This window comes from Corythoichthys intestinalis, chromosome 22, assembly GCF_030265065.1.
Source record: "Corythoichthys intestinalis isolate RoL2023-P3 chromosome 22, ASM3026506v1, whole genome shotgun sequence".
NCBI lineage: Eukaryota > Metazoa > Chordata > Actinopteri > Syngnathiformes > Syngnathidae > Corythoichthys > Corythoichthys intestinalis.
Genome location: NC_080416.1, coordinates 25,378,354 through 25,397,637, shown reverse-complemented (window position 1 = coordinate 25,397,637; position 19,284 = coordinate 25,378,354). Strand labels below are relative to the sequence as shown.

At 39.6% G+C, this 19,284-nt stretch overlaps 1 protein-coding gene across 1 annotated transcript; it reads left to right on the top strand.

The window, feature by feature from the left end:
• The first annotated feature begins 9,200 nt into the window (after window positions 1-9,200).
• On the top strand, window positions 9,201-19,092 carry brd2a (bromodomain containing 2a). The gene is made up of 12 exons (XM_057828444.1): window positions 9,201-11,204; window positions 12,703-13,009; window positions 13,561-13,698; window positions 13,776-13,926; window positions 15,366-15,565; window positions 15,745-16,308; window positions 17,161-17,289; window positions 17,377-17,571; window positions 17,647-17,900; window positions 18,029-18,348; window positions 18,427-18,552; window positions 18,759-19,092. The coding sequence occupies exons 1-12, from the start codon at window positions 11,173-11,175 to the stop codon at window positions 18,884-18,886; spliced, it is 2,544 nt and encodes an 847-aa protein (XP_057684427.1). The 5' UTR covers window positions 9,201-11,172; the 3' UTR covers window positions 18,887-19,092.
• The last annotated feature ends 192 nt before the right edge of the window (window positions 19,093-19,284 follow it).

Sequence of the window (19,284 nt, the reverse complement as noted above, 5' to 3'; positions counted from 1 at the left end):
GAATGTACACCTAGTCATGGACGAAATTATTGGCACCCCTGGAATTTTTCCGGAAAATACAGCATTTCTCACAGAAATTATTGCAATTACAAATGTTTTCAGTATGTATCTGTTTATTTCTTGGATGCGCATTGGAAAAACACAAAAAAGCTGAAGAGAAAAGCCAAAATGTACACAATTTTACACAGAATGCAAAAAATGGGCTGGACAAAATTGTCGGTATCCTCAACTCAATATTTGGTTGCGCATCCTTTAGAAGAAATAACAGAAAGCAATCGCTTCCTATAACCGTCAACATGTTTCGTGCCCATCTCAGATGGAATTTTGGACCACTCTTCTTTTGCGAACTGTTCCAGGTCTCTTAGATTTGAAGGGTGCCTTCTTGCAACAGCAATTTTGAGATCTCTCCATAGTGTCCAATATGATTTAGATCAGGACTCATCGATGTCCACCTCAGAAATCTCTGGCGCTTTGTCTCCAACCATTTCTTGGTGCTATTAGAGGTATTTTTTTAGGTCATTGTCCTGTTGGATCACCCATGACCTCAGATGCATCCCCAGGTTTCTGACACTACGTCCTACATTGCAGCCCAGAACATTTTGATAGTCTCCATATTTCATGACTCCTTGCACACTGTCAACGCACCCAGTGCCAGAGGCAGCAAAACTACCTCAAAACATCATTGGACCTTCCCCATGTTTGATTATAGGCACTGTGTTATTTTCTTTGTCGGCCTCATTCTTTTTTCTGGCACTGGATGCCTTGACAGTGTGCAAGGAGTCATAAAATATGGAGACTATAAAAATGTTTTGGGCCGGAATGTAGGGTGCAGTGTCAGAAAACTGGGTGTGCGTCAGAGTTCATGGGTGTTCCAACAGGACATTGACCCAAAACACCTCAAATAGCACCATGAAATGGTTGGAGACCAGTGCCAGAACAAAACCTACAAAGAGGCTTACAAAGAAAAGAACACAGTGCCTACAGTAAACATCGTAGAGGTCCAATAATGTTTTGGGGTTGTTTCGCTGCCTCTGGTAGTGGGTGCCTTGACAGTGTGCAAGGAGTCATAAAATATGGTGACTATCAACATGTTTTGTGCCGGAATGTAGGGTGTAGTGTCAGAAAACTGGGTCTGAGGTGGCCATCGATGAGTCCGGATCTAAATCACATTGAACACTATGGAGATATCTCAAAATTGCTTTTGTCAATGGGTTTTCCCATTGGCAGTGTATCAAATACTTGTTCTCCCCACTGCATCTTCTCTGCGTTGGGAAATAACATAGGGTGTTAAAAAAAGATCAACTATTACCTTTCTTCCCCACATTGCCTCCCACGATATTTCTAATTGTTTAGAGAGGGATTATAAGGCTTTAGCCATTTAAAAAAAGGCTCCAAAGACTGCCAAAATTCACTCTGCTCATATTACGCTGCCTTTTACTCTATATATAGGTAAATCGGCACCAATATAGATTAAACGCAACAATGCATGAGTGAGTCATGCAGCGCATGCGTTAATTGCGTTAAATATATTAACGTGGTTAATTAAAAAAAAATTAATTACCGCTGTTAACGCAATAAATTTGATAGCCCTACTTTAAGCCAAAACTAAAGACTGGATGAGTGTAAGACATTTTGTCTGTAACGTTAAAAACAATTAGAAAACGATTTCATTTAAAAAAAAAATATATATATATATATATATATATATATATATATATATATATACATATATATATATATATATATATACATATATATATATATTTGAAAAAGGCATGTCCGACATTTTTTGCCGATTCCGATACTTTGAAAATGACGTGCTCGGACCCGATCGATCGGCATCCTGATCGATCGGGACATCTTTACTTACTATTGTTCAAGTTTTGCACAGAATTTGTGAACAAATGCATTAATATTTCCTACTTTTTTTTCATACTCATTTACTGTATTACACACTCAAAATGTGTTAATGGTTAACTTGATATTGTTTGGGGTTCAGAACGATTTGTTTTAGGATATGTGTATTTTTGCAGCTTTGCGTAGCTTGTTGACATTTTTGCAGTTCAGTGCATCAAAGTGGAGTTCCAGATCCGATGCAAGTTTTGTTCCTCTTACCATGCATGCAAAAACGTCGTTTGCAATCTCAGGGCTGAGAGCTGCAATGCAAAACGGCCTAACCACAACTGTGCACTTTTGTTTTAACTTTTAACAGGAATTAAATTACAGCAGTGGATCCCATTTTTTGCCTGAAGTCGTGTTATGAACTAGGATTTGATTATTTTTAACCCTTTAAAACTCTTTGCAGTTAGGGGAAATTTGGATCACACAATAGAGGAAGAGACTTGAACAGATACTCTTGTAGGATTCCAGTTCCTTTTTGTTTTACCAATCTAGATAAGGATTTCATTATCACAGCCTGACCACTCTGTTCTGTAATCGCCACTGAGCATTTGGTTTTAAGAGTTCAATGTTTGCTGGGTTATTATGTTTTTTTTTTCCCCTCTGAATTTATATTGAAACTACAATGTGGTTTTTTCTCAGTTGTGTGGAAATAATATACTAAGAATAAAATGAGCAATTTTGCATGCAGACATGAATCTTTTCATACATTATTATTGGGAGAGTAATTATGTGACTATTTAAACAATAGTGAAAAATATATACATATTATTCATATATAATAATAATAATAATCCGAAATAACAATGTATTTTTTTAATGAACAGATTTAAATTTTGGTAATTTTACACTAATTTTACCTATTCAGTATGTATAATAATTTCCCCACCCCTGTCTAGAATGTGAAGACTGCACCAAACAACAAGCTTCTAATTTGTACCTTGTAGAATATGCACTTTTTTTTGACAAGTTTGCAATAAAACGCTTGAGTGATTTTTGCTGTGTTGTCTTGAAAGTGGAGAACGAAGACAACAACAAAAGCTCGCTTGATTGCTGAATCAGATCAACTCATCATGTTGCAGCAAACAAACGCTCTTCAGTCTTGCTTGGCTTGCACAAAATCAGCTCTATTAGTTCTTAATGGTTCTGATTCTATTTCAATAAAAAGAAAAACTCAGGCGTGCCTTTAGGAGGGTAAAAAAAAGTTATTTAGCGCCATCTAGTGATGTTAAAACAATTTTGCGTTTGTAAACAGCTACAGTAGATTGGAAAATGGAAAACAGAAGAAAATTATACACTTAAATCAACAAGATTAATTAGCAATACAAAAACGATAATAAATTAATGAGAATATATGAAGTTTTTTTCCCCAAAACCTCTGTTTAAAACTTCTAGATTATTATTTTTTTTTTATACATTTTTAACTGTATAGGTACATGTTGTTGTTTTTTAAATTAATATTATTACTGTCTTTTATTTTTCAAGGATAATGAAACCGTGTTCATTGCATCTGTGTAATTTTTTTTGTCAACTGACTCTTTTGTGAAACAGATGTTTTGTATGCATGTAAATTAAAAAAAAAAAAAAAAAAGCACTTCTATGGACAAAATACAACAGATCCTCATTACGGTTTTAATAATCAAGAATCAAAATATACAAGTGTGTGCACAATGAATGGAATGCTAACAAATGCATTTTAATTAATCAGTCCTAGGAAGAAAATATGACTCCCAACTAGTGCTGCAATGATTAATCGATTAAATCGAGTAATTCAGTAAGAGAAAAGCTTTAAATCAATTTTTGCTGCTTTAATGATTTGTTTAATTAGACTGGCGTTGTAATGATTTGTTTTGAAAGTGTTACATTTAGTTTTATGAATTTGTGTGGATACACTTCCCTCTAGTGGCAGCAGTGAATATGACATACCTCGTCTAACATGGCAGAATCTGGCTGCTCCCTGTTAAGACCAACATAAGATTGGAAGTTTTTGTTTGAGCTAAAATGTTTGTTTATGCATTTGTAATTTGGTTTAGAGTTATATTTAGCAGTTTTTTTGTGGAAATATGTGTTTGAACATTGTTAAAAAAATGTTAGCATTTTATAGCATTTACGCTAGCAGACTTCTGCTATGCAAGTTAGACAATTGTTCTTTTGTTGAACTTTGGTCCTCATTTATTCATATTTATACTGTTTGAGGCTAAGATCAGTTATTTAAATGCAGTTTTAAATGCATTTATTGCATTTATGAAATAAAAGTGCAATCCTGCATCGTTTGAAGAAAGACTCAGCTATTTTGTATTCGCATTTCATACTCTTTTAAAAGTGCAATCTTTGCAAGCCAAGATAAATGCGTTAGCAGGCATAAACACTTCTTTGTTTTAGCGCTCCAAAAATGTATTCTGGAACACATTAAATGTTTGTAATCCAAGTACTCGATTATTCGAACTAACTAATCGACAGATTCATCGATTACTTAAATAATCAACTAACCTCATTTACACTTTTCCCATCCATTCAATTACTGTATTGTGAATTTTGTGCTGAGAAGAAACGCTACCTCAATTCACCGCTAGATGGAGACATCTCACTCCATAAAACTGGGAAGGTCGTGACCTACAGAGAATGACAAAGACATTTGAAGGCAACGTGTCACATTCAAAACAGTTTCGTTTTGGATGATGTATTCACAATATCTTTCATATATCTAATTCCTCTCCTGTAAAAAAGACATTTCATATGCATTGCAGTAAAATGTATAATAGCTCAGTGGGCATTAAATATATTGTAGTTCCCACTTTCTACTCATTGTATAAAAAAACAATGCAGGATAATTTTAAAATTGTTCTTTAATTTTGTGAATTTTTGGAATTTTAATTTATGCCTTGGACAAGGTTATAACTCAATTTAGAGTAATATCACCTGCAATAATTAATTATACAATACGTTATTGTAAAATTTGATCTAAAGAAATATTTGAAAGACAAAAACAGTCCACCAATTTTACATATTTAATGAATGTAAAAGTGAAATACAACTGAACTGTACCACTAGATGAAACATGTATACCAAACTTTGCCACTGATACAAAATTAAATGACCATCTGGAAAATATTTTGAAGCTTCTTATCTCGACTTGAAATCTACTGGCATCTTTTTTGGAAATGATGCAACTACAACGCCACAATCTTCACAGAACATCCACTACAAAAGCGATTATTTGCTGGATTAGAAAGCATGTTAATCTTGTGTAATCTCATTTCATCTGAGTGATCTTCTGGGCCTGCGTTGAGTTTCCGGTGCCGCAGAAAAGGAGGTTAGCGATGCCATTCACATGGAAATGGCTCTCTGTATCGGAGAGTCTGCTGAGTGGACGACCGAGCTCTGCTCCGCAAGCCGACGCCTTGTTTTGCGTGACTGCATAATTAAATTGCCCGCCCGTCCTGCTCACGTCTCAACTGACCATTATTCGTCACATACAAGAACAGCTAATCAATGGCCGGCTTTCATTTTTTCATCTCTGGGCCAGAAGCTGAAAAACAGCCTTTTTATCTTCTGGTCTTCATGACTGGGAATGTAAGTCATGGTAAATGCAGCCAAGCATGGCCTAAAACTGAGCCTGTGTGTGTTATGTGCTTGTTTGCTTACGAGAAAAAGAGACTACTGATGAGTCAGAGGCGGCTGATTGTGATGTAATCCTTTCTGTCCATGCCACCTCCCGCACGAATTATACAAAGTGGCCGATGCACACCGGACCTGCTCTACCTGATGTTAAACAAATTCAATGCACTTAGTGCATTGCAGTGAATTGCAACTCTGGCATGAGAAGGCAGGAATGGAAACACAATTTTTAAATAGTGGTTTGTCAAACTCTTTAAATCAAGAAGTACTACCTAAAAAGTTCTTGGGTCTTCAGGTTTCACCATCATGACCATCTTTAAAATACAGAGCAGTATTTGTCTTTTGGACAATAATACTTCTTAATCTTAGTCATATTTTATCAAGGGCCTAGCATAACCTACATGTACACTTTTTGCTGGGGACGGGACATTAACAAGACCAAACATATTTGGTGAATGGGGGCCAGGGCTACATTTCTCACCAATATGGACCTAATTAATTGATAGGCTAAATGATTAATGCAAAATAAATCTGTATTGACCTATACTAACTTTCACACTGAAAATTTATAACGTCTTAATCTGATAATTTTCTGTCTTTTTTGAGTGTTAAAGGTTAGTTAACAGATTAATGCGTCAGATTCTTCCACTTACTTTAAGTAAATATAGTTTATTTTATTTATAAACAATAAATTATAATTATCTTAATTAATTAATTTAATTTTAAAAAAGTATTAATTAATTATAATAAAACTGAAATATAACAATAATATAATTTAAAAAAAAAAATAAAAGTCACCTAAATCAAGTAAGTTATAAGAATAATGTTCTGAACAATATTCTTGGATTAATAGCATTTCTGAAAAACAAGTTTTTCTTTTAAGATTAAATAAACAAAACAAACTTTGCCAGACATTGCCATGATGCAGGCTAACTACACATAAAATATCACACGTTGTGAACATGTCATGGAAACTATGGCGTCTCCTTTTTGTCTCGTCAGACAAAAACTGGCGTTCGTGTCGTCATGTTTTAGTCTCCCAAGACATGTTTTCATTGCCATGAAAAAATATGTTCGTCGACGAAATATTTTCGTTATAGTCATCGTTGATGAAAACGACACTGCTATACACTGCGAAAAGTATTTGCACCCCCGCAATTCTGTCAGATAATGCTCAATTTCTCCCAGATAATGCAATTACAAATTATTTGTTAGTAATATCATTATTCGTTTTGCTCGCAAGAAAAAAATCATAAAAGAGAATGGAGAAAAAAATTATTACATTTTACACAAAACTCCAAAAATAAGCAAGAAAAAAGTATTGCCACTCTTTGAAAAATCATGTGATGCTTCTCTAATTTGTGTAATTAACAGCAACTGTTACTGACCTGTGGATTAAAGTTGACTCAACCTCTGTCCTGTGTCCTTGTGTGTACCACGTTGAGCATGGAGAAAAGAAAGAAGACCAAAGAACTGTCTGAGGACATGAGAAGCAAAATTGTGAGGAAGCATGGGCAATCTCAAGGGTACAAGTCCATCACCAAAGACCTGAATGTTCCTGTGTTTACTGTGTGCGGTGTCATAAGTGTCAATAAGTGTAAAGCCCATGGCACTGTGGCTAACCTCTCTAGATGTGGATGGAAAACAAAAATTGACGAGAGATTTCAACGAAAGATTGTGCGGAGGGTGGATAAAGAACCTCGAATAACATCCACACAAGTTCAAGCTGTCCTGCAGTCTGAGGGTACAACAGTGTCAACCCATACTATCTGTCGGTGTCTGAATGAAAAGGGACTCTATGGTAGGATACCCAGGAAGACCCCGCTTCTAATCCAGAGACATAAAAAATTCAGGCTGGGGTTTGCCAAAACTTACCTGAGAAAGCCAAAAACGTTTTGGAAGAATGTTCTCTGGTCAGATGAGATAAAAGTAGTGCTTTTTGGGAATATGGATCAAAAGAGAGTTTAGAGGGAAAAAAAACGAGGCCTTCAAAGAAAAGGACACGGTGTCCACAGTCAAACATGTCGGCGGTTCCCCGATGTTTTGGGGTTGCTTTGCTGCCTCTGGCATTGGACTGCTTGACCGTGTGCATGGCATTATGAAGTCTGAAGACTACCAACAAATTTTGCAGCATAATGTAGGGCCCAGTGTGAGAAAGCTGGGTCTCCCTCAGAGGTCATGGGTCTTCCAGCAGGACAATGACCCAAAACACACTTCAAAAAGCACTAGAAATAGTTTGAGAGAAAGCACTGGAGACTTCTAAAGTGGCCAGCAACGAGACCAGACCTGAATCCAATAGAACACCTGTGGAGAGATCTGAAAATGGCAGTTTGGAGAAGGCACCCTTCAAATTTCAACGACCTGGAGCAGTTGGCCAAAGAAGAATGGTCCAAAATTCCAGCAGAGCACTGTAAGAAACTCATTGATGGATACCGGAAGCGGTTGTTCGCAGTTATTTTGTACCAAGATTACGCTACCAAGTATTAGGCTGAGGCTGCCAATACTTTTGTCTGGCCCATTTTTGAAGTTTTGTGTAAAATGATAATGTTTTTTTTCATTCTCTTTTGTGTTTAATTCATTGCAAGCAAAATAAATGAAGATATTACTACCAAAGCATTTGAAATTGCAATCATTTTCTGGGAGAAATCGAGCATTATCTGACAAAATTGCAGGTGTGCCAATACTTTTGGCTAGCAGTGTAAATGATCAATTTAAAATTTGAGTTGTCTGATATTATCTGCTCATATTATCGGCAGATAAAAGCATTTTAAAATATCGGTTAATATCAACATCGGTTTTGGGCTAATATGGTTGTTGCCTACAAAGATATAGTGGTGCAATATAGAAACTTTTTCCATAACTACAGTTGAATTTATTGTCTTTTTTTTCCACAGAATGTTTATTTGGAAAACCTTGAAGTTGTTACATTTATCATTATTATAGCATCCATTGGGTCATCACAATACAATTAGCCATATATGTTAAGTTCACAACCCCATATATCTGTATCAGATTTTTGAAGTTGGACAATATCTGGGTATCAGTTAAAAAGTCATTGTTGGACAACTCTATTTAAAATATAGGGCACATTAAAGTTGATGAACTGTTTCAAAAAATAGAGATTAGGTACAAAGACTAAATTCAGTACGGCTGCATTGTACTTATGCGGCGATTCGTATACAAACCACTTGAGGAGATCTTGAATCTAATCATACTTGAGGTTAATCAAAGTCAGGACCTCTGGAAGGAAACAATGCCAAGGTGGACCGTGATTAACACGGGTGGGCAAAGTATGCAATCCATCTATCTCTTTAAGGAATTGGTTAGTTGAATTTTGGTATATTATAAATATAATATATATACATTTTTAAATTTATTACTTTGCCAGTTTCAAGAAAATCAAATGTGGCCCTTTAGTTACTAAAGTTTAGTACATCAAAGTTCCAACTGGACAAAAGAAAGTTTTTACTGCAGCACTTATAATCCTTCAATATGCCTACAATTAAATCTGGCTTTATTTATTCATAAATTTTAATAATATGGTGTTAACTACAAAAAAAGTCATCGTGACGTTTGTTGATATGGTAAAAGGAAAAAAAAAGAGAAAAAGAATGAAGGTGGGGTGGAAGTGAGCACAGCTGCGTCTCTCTGGGCTCAGTTTCAGGCACGCATGCGCAGTAGTTTGTCTTGACGCAGAGCTATCGAGCGCGTGGCAGATCATCTTTTTGGACTTTTTTGATGAATTGGACGCTTCCAACATATATACTACAGAGGCATTTTATAGACTCTTCTCTTCAGAGAATTTCGGGCGGGGATTTGAAGAAACAACAGCGCGGTAAACAACAACGATTAAGCGAGCAAAAAAAAAGGACTCGTCTTGTCACATGATCGACACTGGCCAATCACCGAGAGAGTGGCCCGATGAAACTCTTGCGTTTTGTTTGGATTATGATTATTTCGTCGTTTCTAACCAAAATGGGGTTGGAATTACGGTGGATTCCGACAGGGTTGTGTGAAATGACGTTTTTTCCACTCCTCTTGTAAACGGATGCGTCGTGGATATATATTTTATAGGTTACGTTAAAACCGAATGGCATTGGTTTTCAAGTTTCGGTCTACATTGGGATTCAGGATGTATCTGGTCACGTGATTTCCCCTCCCCCACCCTGCCCTGAAGAATGGAGAAGGGCGGACATGTTGGAGATAATGTGTTGCCTAAAAAAAAAAATAGAATCGAGTTGGAAGACCTGAAGATGTTTTGAAGACAACTTTCGCTCCATCTTTTGGATTTACTTCTCGACAAATGCCTTTATTTTAATCCTCATGATTTTGGGGGTATACTTTTTTTGGAAAGTCTTATTTATTACTCAAACTTAACTTTTGATAACAAAATGCTTTCTGACTTTATATTTTTATCGTCTATTTAATAGTTTTATTTGCATGTTTGAGTGACATTGTTGGTCGTCTGTAACCTTGGAGAGTGGGGGATGGGCGCATGTGGTTGGGTAACCATTGACACGTTCGACTAGTTTGTTGTCGGGTTAAGTTGGTTATGCTTGTTTTGCTGTGGGTCGATGTTACGGATGTTTCTTAAACTTCGATTTAATTTCAGATCGTGTTATGGGCATTTCGCAACTTGGCATATTGTTATATCAAGATTTAAGAGATAAGCGGCTATTTGCAACGGTAGATACAAGCTGAGGATAAAACTGCTGCGTCATCCTGTTATTTGATGTGACCGTGTATTTTGCGGACGTTGTGTCTTTATAAAACGCGCAAATTGACAGTTCGTTTTAAATGACTTGGCTACACACGTTTTCGCCGTTTTGTCTGTCCATTCTTTGTTCACCACGCGGGCTGGGGTTCATCGACGTTTCGCCCTTCAAGGTCTTTTAACTCACGCTAAACACGATTTGTCATGGCGTTTCTGTTCCCTTGTGACACGTAGTATGTTTGAAGCGGCTATTTGGTAAATTTATTCAGATATTTGTAATACTATACTGCTGTTTTCCTCGTCGCCGTCGTGCTTAAAGATGGCGACCGGCGCCCCTTTGCGTCTGATCTCCTGGTAAGTGGGGAGAGGTCCGAAGAGCTCTAACGGTTACGTCATTGTGTTACTCGACCAATAGAATTGGAGATGTTTGTGCTGAAAGCCCGCGTTACTTTCATATTGGCCAATCGCTGGCTGCGTGTTTGCATGTTTTTACGTAATTTAAGACCTTCATGGTTAGAGTCGCCTTCATCGTCCTAACAAAATGTCCGAGTCCGCTCAGTCACGTATAAGGGACATGCGCACATGAAAAAAACAAAGCTAGCGCTGTTTCGTAAGACTCGCTTTACCGTAAAGGAAGCGCTTTTAATTCTTTCGTCTTTAAAGACGGAGCAACCCGTTTCAGGGCGCGGTGACGTTGACTGGCAACGCAAAGAGCGAATCGCAGCTCGAAGGGCGTGGACGTTTTCAGTACGCGTAGCCAATAGGATGCGTTATGGGTTTATAAAGTCGCTGGCGTAACCGAGTAAGCGCCATTTCCACGAAGCAGGAGGACAGCGTACAGTGGTTGGAGGTAGCCGATAAACCGAAAAAAAAAAGACGGGAAGCGGAACGGAACCGGATACTGGCTTGAGTTTAGCAAAACACAATCCGGATCCATCCTGATGGATATGGCCGTTAACCCGCTGATTGACAGGTATCTACTGGTAAATTTGACTCTGATCTTTCAGTTTGAAGCAATATTTACCAACTTGTAGTCACGAATGACTCTTTTATTTTGACTAGATGTTGACGATGCCGGCTCTCTGCTAGCGCGCCGAAATCTCCGAGGAGAAATTGACTGACGTTGTTGGCGCTTTATGGGCTTTTTAGGAATAATAACGCGGACTAAAATACGTGTAAAATGACGCTTGGTGTTAGCATGACGCCGGCGCCATGTTAGCAACCGCCGCTGTTAGCTTTGTTGCTTAGCATTAGCTTCCCGTAATTTTAGTGTTAGCCATTTGTCACTGTTGCGACCCATTTGGTCTATGTACAATGTGTTAAACGCCTTGTTGTTACGTTCAAAGTCGGTTTACGGACCAAAGCACCAGCGCGTGTGCCTTTTGGTTGCTTTGTTGTGATTGTAGCAGCCAGTGGATCTTCCGCTGAAACCGGTAAACCTTCCGTATGACGCTAATAAGCCGCCAATGAACTGGTTTGTGTGGTCTGTTGCCCCGGTAACAGCCTCCAATGTCACTCAAGACTAAGACCCTTGTATTTTTATCGAACTATTTTACTAGCCATCAAAGCTAGTTTTGTATGTTTTCAAAAACTAATAAATTGAACAAACAAGAGTCCAGTTGCCTCGATTTTAACTTGCAGATGATCATGACCTGGAAGACTGGGAATCTCCAAAGACCTAATGAAAAATAGAATTCTTCAACTAAACTTGTATTTTGATATTAATATTGTGAGAATAAGTTAAGCGACTTAAGCAGTGGTGCTATTTCGCTACAAATGTATACCCTACTTTTGTTTTCTGATGTTGTATATTTTTTAAAATAAAGCTCTCCTAACTGACAAATGTTTCCAAAGGCTCTATCATTCAAAAATGTACACCAAATGGTACTAGTAATTATTTGGCAAATTGTCCAATGCCTTTTTTGATATTTCAAAGAATATATATTTTTTAACAAGGCAATGTAAGATGACGTTGCTGTGTAAAATTTTTCATTGCTATCAGTAAATGTAATATATACATATGAAAATACTTCCTACAGTATTTACATAAACCACTCGCTAGAGGCAGTAGCGAGTTTAAGGAAGCCACGTTGCAGGTTAAAGCAGCGCTTCCTGTAAAAAACCTGGGCAAAAGCCAACACTGATGAATCGGTAGTTTTAACAACATTCTTATCTCGAGCCATTCCTTTTGGCAAGCTCAAGATATTGCTAGTCATTACTTTAACGTAGCAATAATACTGTTAGGTCTACCCCGTGTACAGCCTTGGGTGTTCTTGCGTGGTAGGGGGACAAGAGGGCGCTGTTCAGCCAGTATCTTGGCAGTAGTGGCTTTGTAGACTCGTGAGTTGTTCCTGAATGATGCCATAAAGTTTTAGTCCCCTGGTCAATGATGGTACATCAAAGTGGAGGCAAGTTTTAAAGATTGTCTTACCACTCAGCCCTGCTAAGATGCCACACTGTGCTCTCCGCAGCTCACAAGGTGGGTTGGATGTTGGCCTAATGGGGCTCACGGCACTGGATCAGACTTCCAGTACAGCTGGAAAAAGGATCCGGAAGCCATCACTGCTCTATGAGGGCTTCGAGAGCCCTGGGATGCCCCCTCACTGCCAGACCACTGCCTCCGGCCTCCAGCAGCCTGTGGTTAAAGAGGCTGGCCGGCAGGGGAAGATGACCAACCAGTTACAGTTCTTGCAGAAGGTTTTGCTCAAGTCGTTGTGGCGCCACCACTTTGCGTGGCCCTTCCATCAGCCCGTGGATGCTGTCAAGCTTAACCTGCCTGTGAGTATGCATCAGCTGTAAGATTTTGGTCACTTATCTCAATCTCAAAATGCTAGAATAAGTTACAATGTCAGATGTATACAATTTAAAAATGATAAGAAAAACACCAATGGTATTACAAAGTATCACTATGCGACCTAGATATTTTATTAAAATATTTAGGGGGGGCTGTCACACTTTTATTTATAAGTTGCTACTTTTTCCCCCCACACGTCGAGCTTTTGTATGAACTTTTTTTGTAAAAATTGCTGTCCCAGGCTGACAGATTGGTGAGCCTTACTAACAATTTATGTAATTAGTCATCCTTAAATGCATTATGAATGCAAGGAAACATATTACTAACAAGTTTAAAAAAAAAATCCCCACAAACTGCTCACTTAGAAAGTATTTTTATTTATTTGTTGATTGATTCATCATCAATAAAAGTATTTTTTTTTAATTAGACTAAAACTGAGATTAGTATATACACATCCAAATTTGAAAATAAACATGTTCTTGTAAGTAGTCATAAACTATAATCCTGTTTGAACCCCTGCATAATTTGTCTGCAGGACTATCACAAGATCATAAAGATCCCAATGGACTTGGGCACTATCAAGAAGAGGCTGGAGACTAACTACTACTACAGTGCTAGTGAATGCATACAGGACTTTAACACTATGTTTACCAACTGTTACATTTACAACAAGGTACGCCTATGTGTTAAGATGGAAACATAACACTTTTCTTGATTTCAATGCAGAGTTATTAAGTGTGTCTCTTGCAGCCGTCTGATGACATTGTCCTGATGGCCCAGTCACTGGAGAAAGCATTTCTTCAGAAGGTGGCTCAGATGCCTCCTGAAGAGGTGGATCTAAGCCCTCCTCCGCCGCGCAGCAGACCCGTCAAAACAGGGAAGAGGGGTCGAGGAAATGCCTGTGAGTACTCTCAATTGTTTGCATACCGATAACTACTGATTCGCGATTCGGCCGTGGAAGATTAGAGAACGATTCACAAACATACAAATTCTGATAATTGAAATATGCCAAGTAAACAAATAAAACAGTCAGCGCGGTCTTCGGGACAGTCAGCGCGGTTTTCGGGACGCAACGAGGAATGGACCGAGAGTAAACATCAATGCTCAACTCAATGCTCTGGCTCATCTCATGTCGCTAGGTAAAAAATACCTGACTGCGGCCGTCAGCCGCTACAAACTATGCCCACGTAATCCTACGGTAGATATCACATGCATAAAGAACTAGATGCGAAATGACACTCGCTGGCGTTAGCAGCTCATGTATAGAAAACAAGATGCGAAATGACACTCCCCTGCGTTAGTAAACAGCCGCCATCTTAAAGCAGTAGACTACTCTGTCAAGTAAACAGCCGCCATCTTAAAGCAGTAGACTACTCTGTCAGGCTGTCGTAGCGAACCTAATTAACTTGTTATCTAAAAAACTAAATCGGCAAAATCTTGACTTGAATCTATCTTTAAATGATGAAAGAGTTTTAAAACTCGTCGAAAATAGACAGAAGGGAAATTCTGGAATAACGAGAGCAATTTTAACAACTTTATGCAGTTCAAAGAAACTGATACAGAATGGGGACTTAAGTATTTTATTTGTTTTGAACTGTTAACATGATACTGAAATAGTAGTTTATTAAAGCCTGAGAGGATTATTTTTATTTTATTTTTTATTTTTTTTACAATTTTTGTAACTAATGTACAAAACATTAAAAGCAGCTAATAACCGGGCGGGGGTGCATCTATAATCGATTTATAATCAAATCTTAGCTTCTGAATCGTAATTGAATTGTTAGGTTCCCCAAAATTCCCACCTCTACAGATAACCTCCCCCACCCGTAATCATGAAACTCCTTAAACATCACTTCCATTTTCACTGTATCCAAATTTTATGGAATGCCTAGCTATTTCAAAGCTTTCATAGTACAGGAAACAAAAAAATACTACGATGTAATCACAGCTTCCTTTGTTCTCTTTGATAAGGAAGCAGAGTTGTGCCCTTGTTTAAAAGGCAGGACAAATTTGTCTGTTGCACAATTTTTAATGCATAATCTATTCAAAGATCTTTATAGATTATGTATAAATATATTCCAAGACAGAGGACTGCTATAGCAACAAAACAGTGTAAAATCAGCTAAAATTCAATCATTTTAGTGATTAAATAAAAGTAGCTTATGAGAGTGCTGAAGGAAACAATGGTAAAACAGACTTCATAATTATATTATGAAGTCTATGGTTAAAACGCTGATTTAAATAAAGTCAAAAGTTTGAGACCATTCAACAGCTCTGCCAAGCTATATCTCAAAGACACCATTATTTATGGTTGATTACTGTCCTGTCTTGGCTCCTCAGTCTCTGGAGGAATCACCACCGCTCACCAGGTGCCCGCCGTTTCCCAGTCTGTCTACTCGCCGCCTACCCCGGAGACGCCCGAATCTATCCTCTCCATGCCACCGCAGACCATTGTGTCCAAGAATCTGGGAATCGCACTGCACAATGAGCACGGCATCCCCTCAATGACCGGCCTGCCTCCTACAATGCCCACTACTAAGGTGAAACTTCCCACAGCGGAGCTAAATGCATGGAGTATTCGTTGTTCATTTGGACCAGAGTTTAGAAATTAAGCATTGCACACAATAAAAGGCTACAAAGAAAAGTTGCAACGTAAGACAGATTATTATTTTGAACTGTAAAGGGGTTTTAACCAAAATTCATCTCCTTTCAACCACAGAAAAAAGGCGTGAAAAGGAAAGCGGACACGACCACCCCGACCACAGTGGCCATGCCCATCATGAATTCCATGAACGTGGGCGGCATGAACATGGGTAGCATGAACATGAATTTGGGCATGGACTCACCACTCACCCTCACCGCTCTTGGTGTGGACCACGACACCAGCCTGAGCCTCGGGCAAGGTTTAGGGCTCAACCAGGCCCTGAACCTCGGACAAGGTATCGGTCTCAACCAGGGAATCGCCCTCAACCAAGGTCTGGCCATGAATGCTGACCAGGTCATGCTGGGTGGTAAAGCACCCGGAGGCTGTAGGAGAGGAGTGAGCGGGCGGCCCATCAAACCTCCCAAGAAAGACTTGCCAGACTCCATCTTGCCCACACCGGTGCGTCGCAGCAAGCTGACGCCGCAGCTGCGCTACTGCAGTGGTGTCTTGAAAGAACTTCTGTCTAAGAAGCACGCCGCATATGCCTGGCCCTTCTACAAGCCCGTGGACGCTTCCTCGCTGGGTCTTCACGACTACCACGATATTATCAAGCAGCCCATGGACCTTAGCACTATCAAGGTACATGAGAATGGGCTGACTTGTTATTCAAATGTCTTATTATCTTCAATCTTAAAATGGCCTAGCTCTGTGACATATATTTTGAATGGGAGTGCTAGCAGTGAGTTAAATGTCACTCTCCCTTCCCTACCCTAGTCTTTCCTGTCCTCCAATGGATTTGGAGCAAATTAGTATTAACATTCTTCCAGTGCTTCAGCTATCGATTGTTTCAGTAGTCGATTAATCGTTTAGTTCGAATAATCGAGTAATCGGATATGTAACATAAAATACCTAAGCTGAGCCTCAAACGGTATAAAAAAAAAAAATCTAAGAACAATTTGCTAACTTGCACAGCAAAAGTCCACTAAATGCTATAATAAAATGCACTTTTTTTGTTTACAGTGCTCTTAACAAATGGTCAAAACACACATTTCCACAAAAACAGCTAAATATATAGTACCTATAAACTAAATTACGAATGCATTAAAAAACGTTCAATCAAAAACTTGTTGGTCTTAACGGGGAGCAGCTGGGGTCAGCCATGTGAAATGAGTTATGTCATATTCACTCTTCTCACTAGAGGTCAGTGTAATGTCATACTCTTGACACTAGAGCGCAGTGTACCCACCCAAATCAATAATTAACAGAATGCAAACACATTCAAAACAAACCATTACAATGCCACTTTAATTAAACGAATACTCGAAGTAGCAAAATTTAATTTGAATCTTTTTTTCTAATCGAATTACTTGAGTTAATCAATTAATTGTTGCAGCACTAATTGCTACCACATCTTGCATCAAGATTTAAAATGAGTGCCCACACCTCTGAAAATTGCTAATGTGAACCTCTGTTGCATGTTTTGGCCTACAGAGGAAAATGGACAGCAGAGAGTACATTGACGCACAGCAATTTTCTGCGGATGTCAGGCTGATGTTCTCCAACTGCTATAAGTACAACCCGCCCGATCACGACGTGGTGGCCATGGCTAGAAAGCTCCAGGTAAATTGGCTTGTTTCTATTAAATGAAAGAGGCACCAAAGTATGTTACTTCTGCGTATTAATGTGACATTTTGACTCCTTCCACAGGATGTATTTGAATTCTGCTTCGCCAAAATGCCCGACGAACAGCCGGTGCCCCAGAGCTCCTCGTCTTCCTCATCGTCTTCATCTTCCTCCTCGTCCGAGAGCGAGTTGAGCAGCGAGGAAAGCGAGAGCGAGAGTAGCCCCAGCTCTGATTCCGAGGAAGAGCGAGCCAACCGCCTGGCTGAGCTCCAAGAGCAGGTACCGTCCGCAAAATAAGCCCTGCCAGTGTTGTCGCTCACCTTTTTCTAACTCGTTTGTTTCATCTCCTCTCAGCTGAAGGCCGTCCACGAGCAGCTCACAGCACTTTCTCAGGGCCCCATAGTGAAACCCAAGAAGAAGAAAGAAAAGAAAGGCAAGAAGAAGAGGAGGAAGAGTGAGAAGCACCAGAAAATAGAAGAGGACTTTGTGCCAATCAGGCCGCCCAAGGCTCCTAAAGTTACCAAAAATGCAAAAAAGAGCAATAAAGCAATGGGTGTTCCTTTGATGCCACTCAAGAAGACCCAGAGCAAGAAAAACAACAAGAGCAAGTAAGTGCTGACACCTGCTGGACAATGTTGATACTGCTTTTAGAGGCAATTTAAGTCATGGAAAGGGAGAGCTATGAAAAAAAACACCTAAAACTTGTGACCATATCTAAGCCACTCTTCTATCCCAGGTCCAAAAAGGGAGGCATGATGTTCAGCATGCCGTCAGCCATCCCAGAACCCCTGATTCCCCACTTTGACTCCGATGAGGAGGAGGAGACTGCACCCATGTCATACGACGAGAAGCGGCAACTTAGCCTAGACATTAACAAGCTGCCCGGTGAAAAGCTTGGCCGCGTAGTCTACATAATCCAATCGCGTGAGCCGTCCCTCCGAGACACCAACCCCGAGGAGATCGAGATCGATTTCGAGACGCTGAAGCCGTCCACGCTGAGAGAGCTGGAACGCTATGTCATGACGTGCCTGAGGAAGAAGCCGCGCAAGCCTTACGGTGAGGACATTTTTGGGGAGAAAAGTACTTTTTCAGCAACCTCTGTACTTGACGCGTGTACGCGTGTTTAATTTAAAGCCATCAAGAATAGCGCGGGAAAGTCACGTGAGGAGCTGGCTCTGGAGAAACAACTGGAGCTGGAGAGAAGGCTGATGGATGTTAGTGGGCAGCTCAACTCTGGGAAGAAGCCCACCAAAGCCAAACGTAAGTCACACCCTGACTCTTCAATTAAATTTTTAAATATTTAATTGGCCAATCAATTTTGTCATTGCGGGAACCAAAATATCAGCTGTGAAGAATTTACTCCTATTCAATTTTACTTGAATGAAATCTCAGATTTTCCACAATGAATTAGGTTCCTCAATTAAACATCTTTAACTACTTGCCTGCCATTTTAAATTTTCCCGTAGTGGAGAAACCGGCCACCGAGTCGAGCACTCAGCCATCGCGCCTCAGCGCTAGCAGCTCGTCCTCGGACTCGTCCTCATCTTCCTCCTCTTCATCATCTTCCGACACCAGCGAGTCAGACTCTGGCTGAGAGGCAAAAGACTTGTTTTTTTTTCCCCTCCTAATTTTTCTTTTTGAACGGGGGTTCAGCTGAAGGACCCACCGTTGCGGCACTGGACCAGAACAGGCGGTCCATCCCAGAGAGACGGCGCCTTTCCTGGGCCGCGCGACGAAGGCCAAGGACGACTCAATGTGGAACTGGGTGGGGTCTGATTTGGGCCGAGACTTCATCGGGGGGAGATGCGTTGCATGTGTTGGGGGTGGGGGGAGTTCGGGTGCTAAAGCCAGAGCCCTTCTTACCTCTGGAGATTTCCCTTCTTACTGTGCTCGCTGTCTTGACGGTGTGTGTAGATGTTCTGTACAGTTATAGAACTCCTTTTCTTTTATAAAGAAGCATTTTTACGTCCCCCTGTGGGAACTAACTGTGTG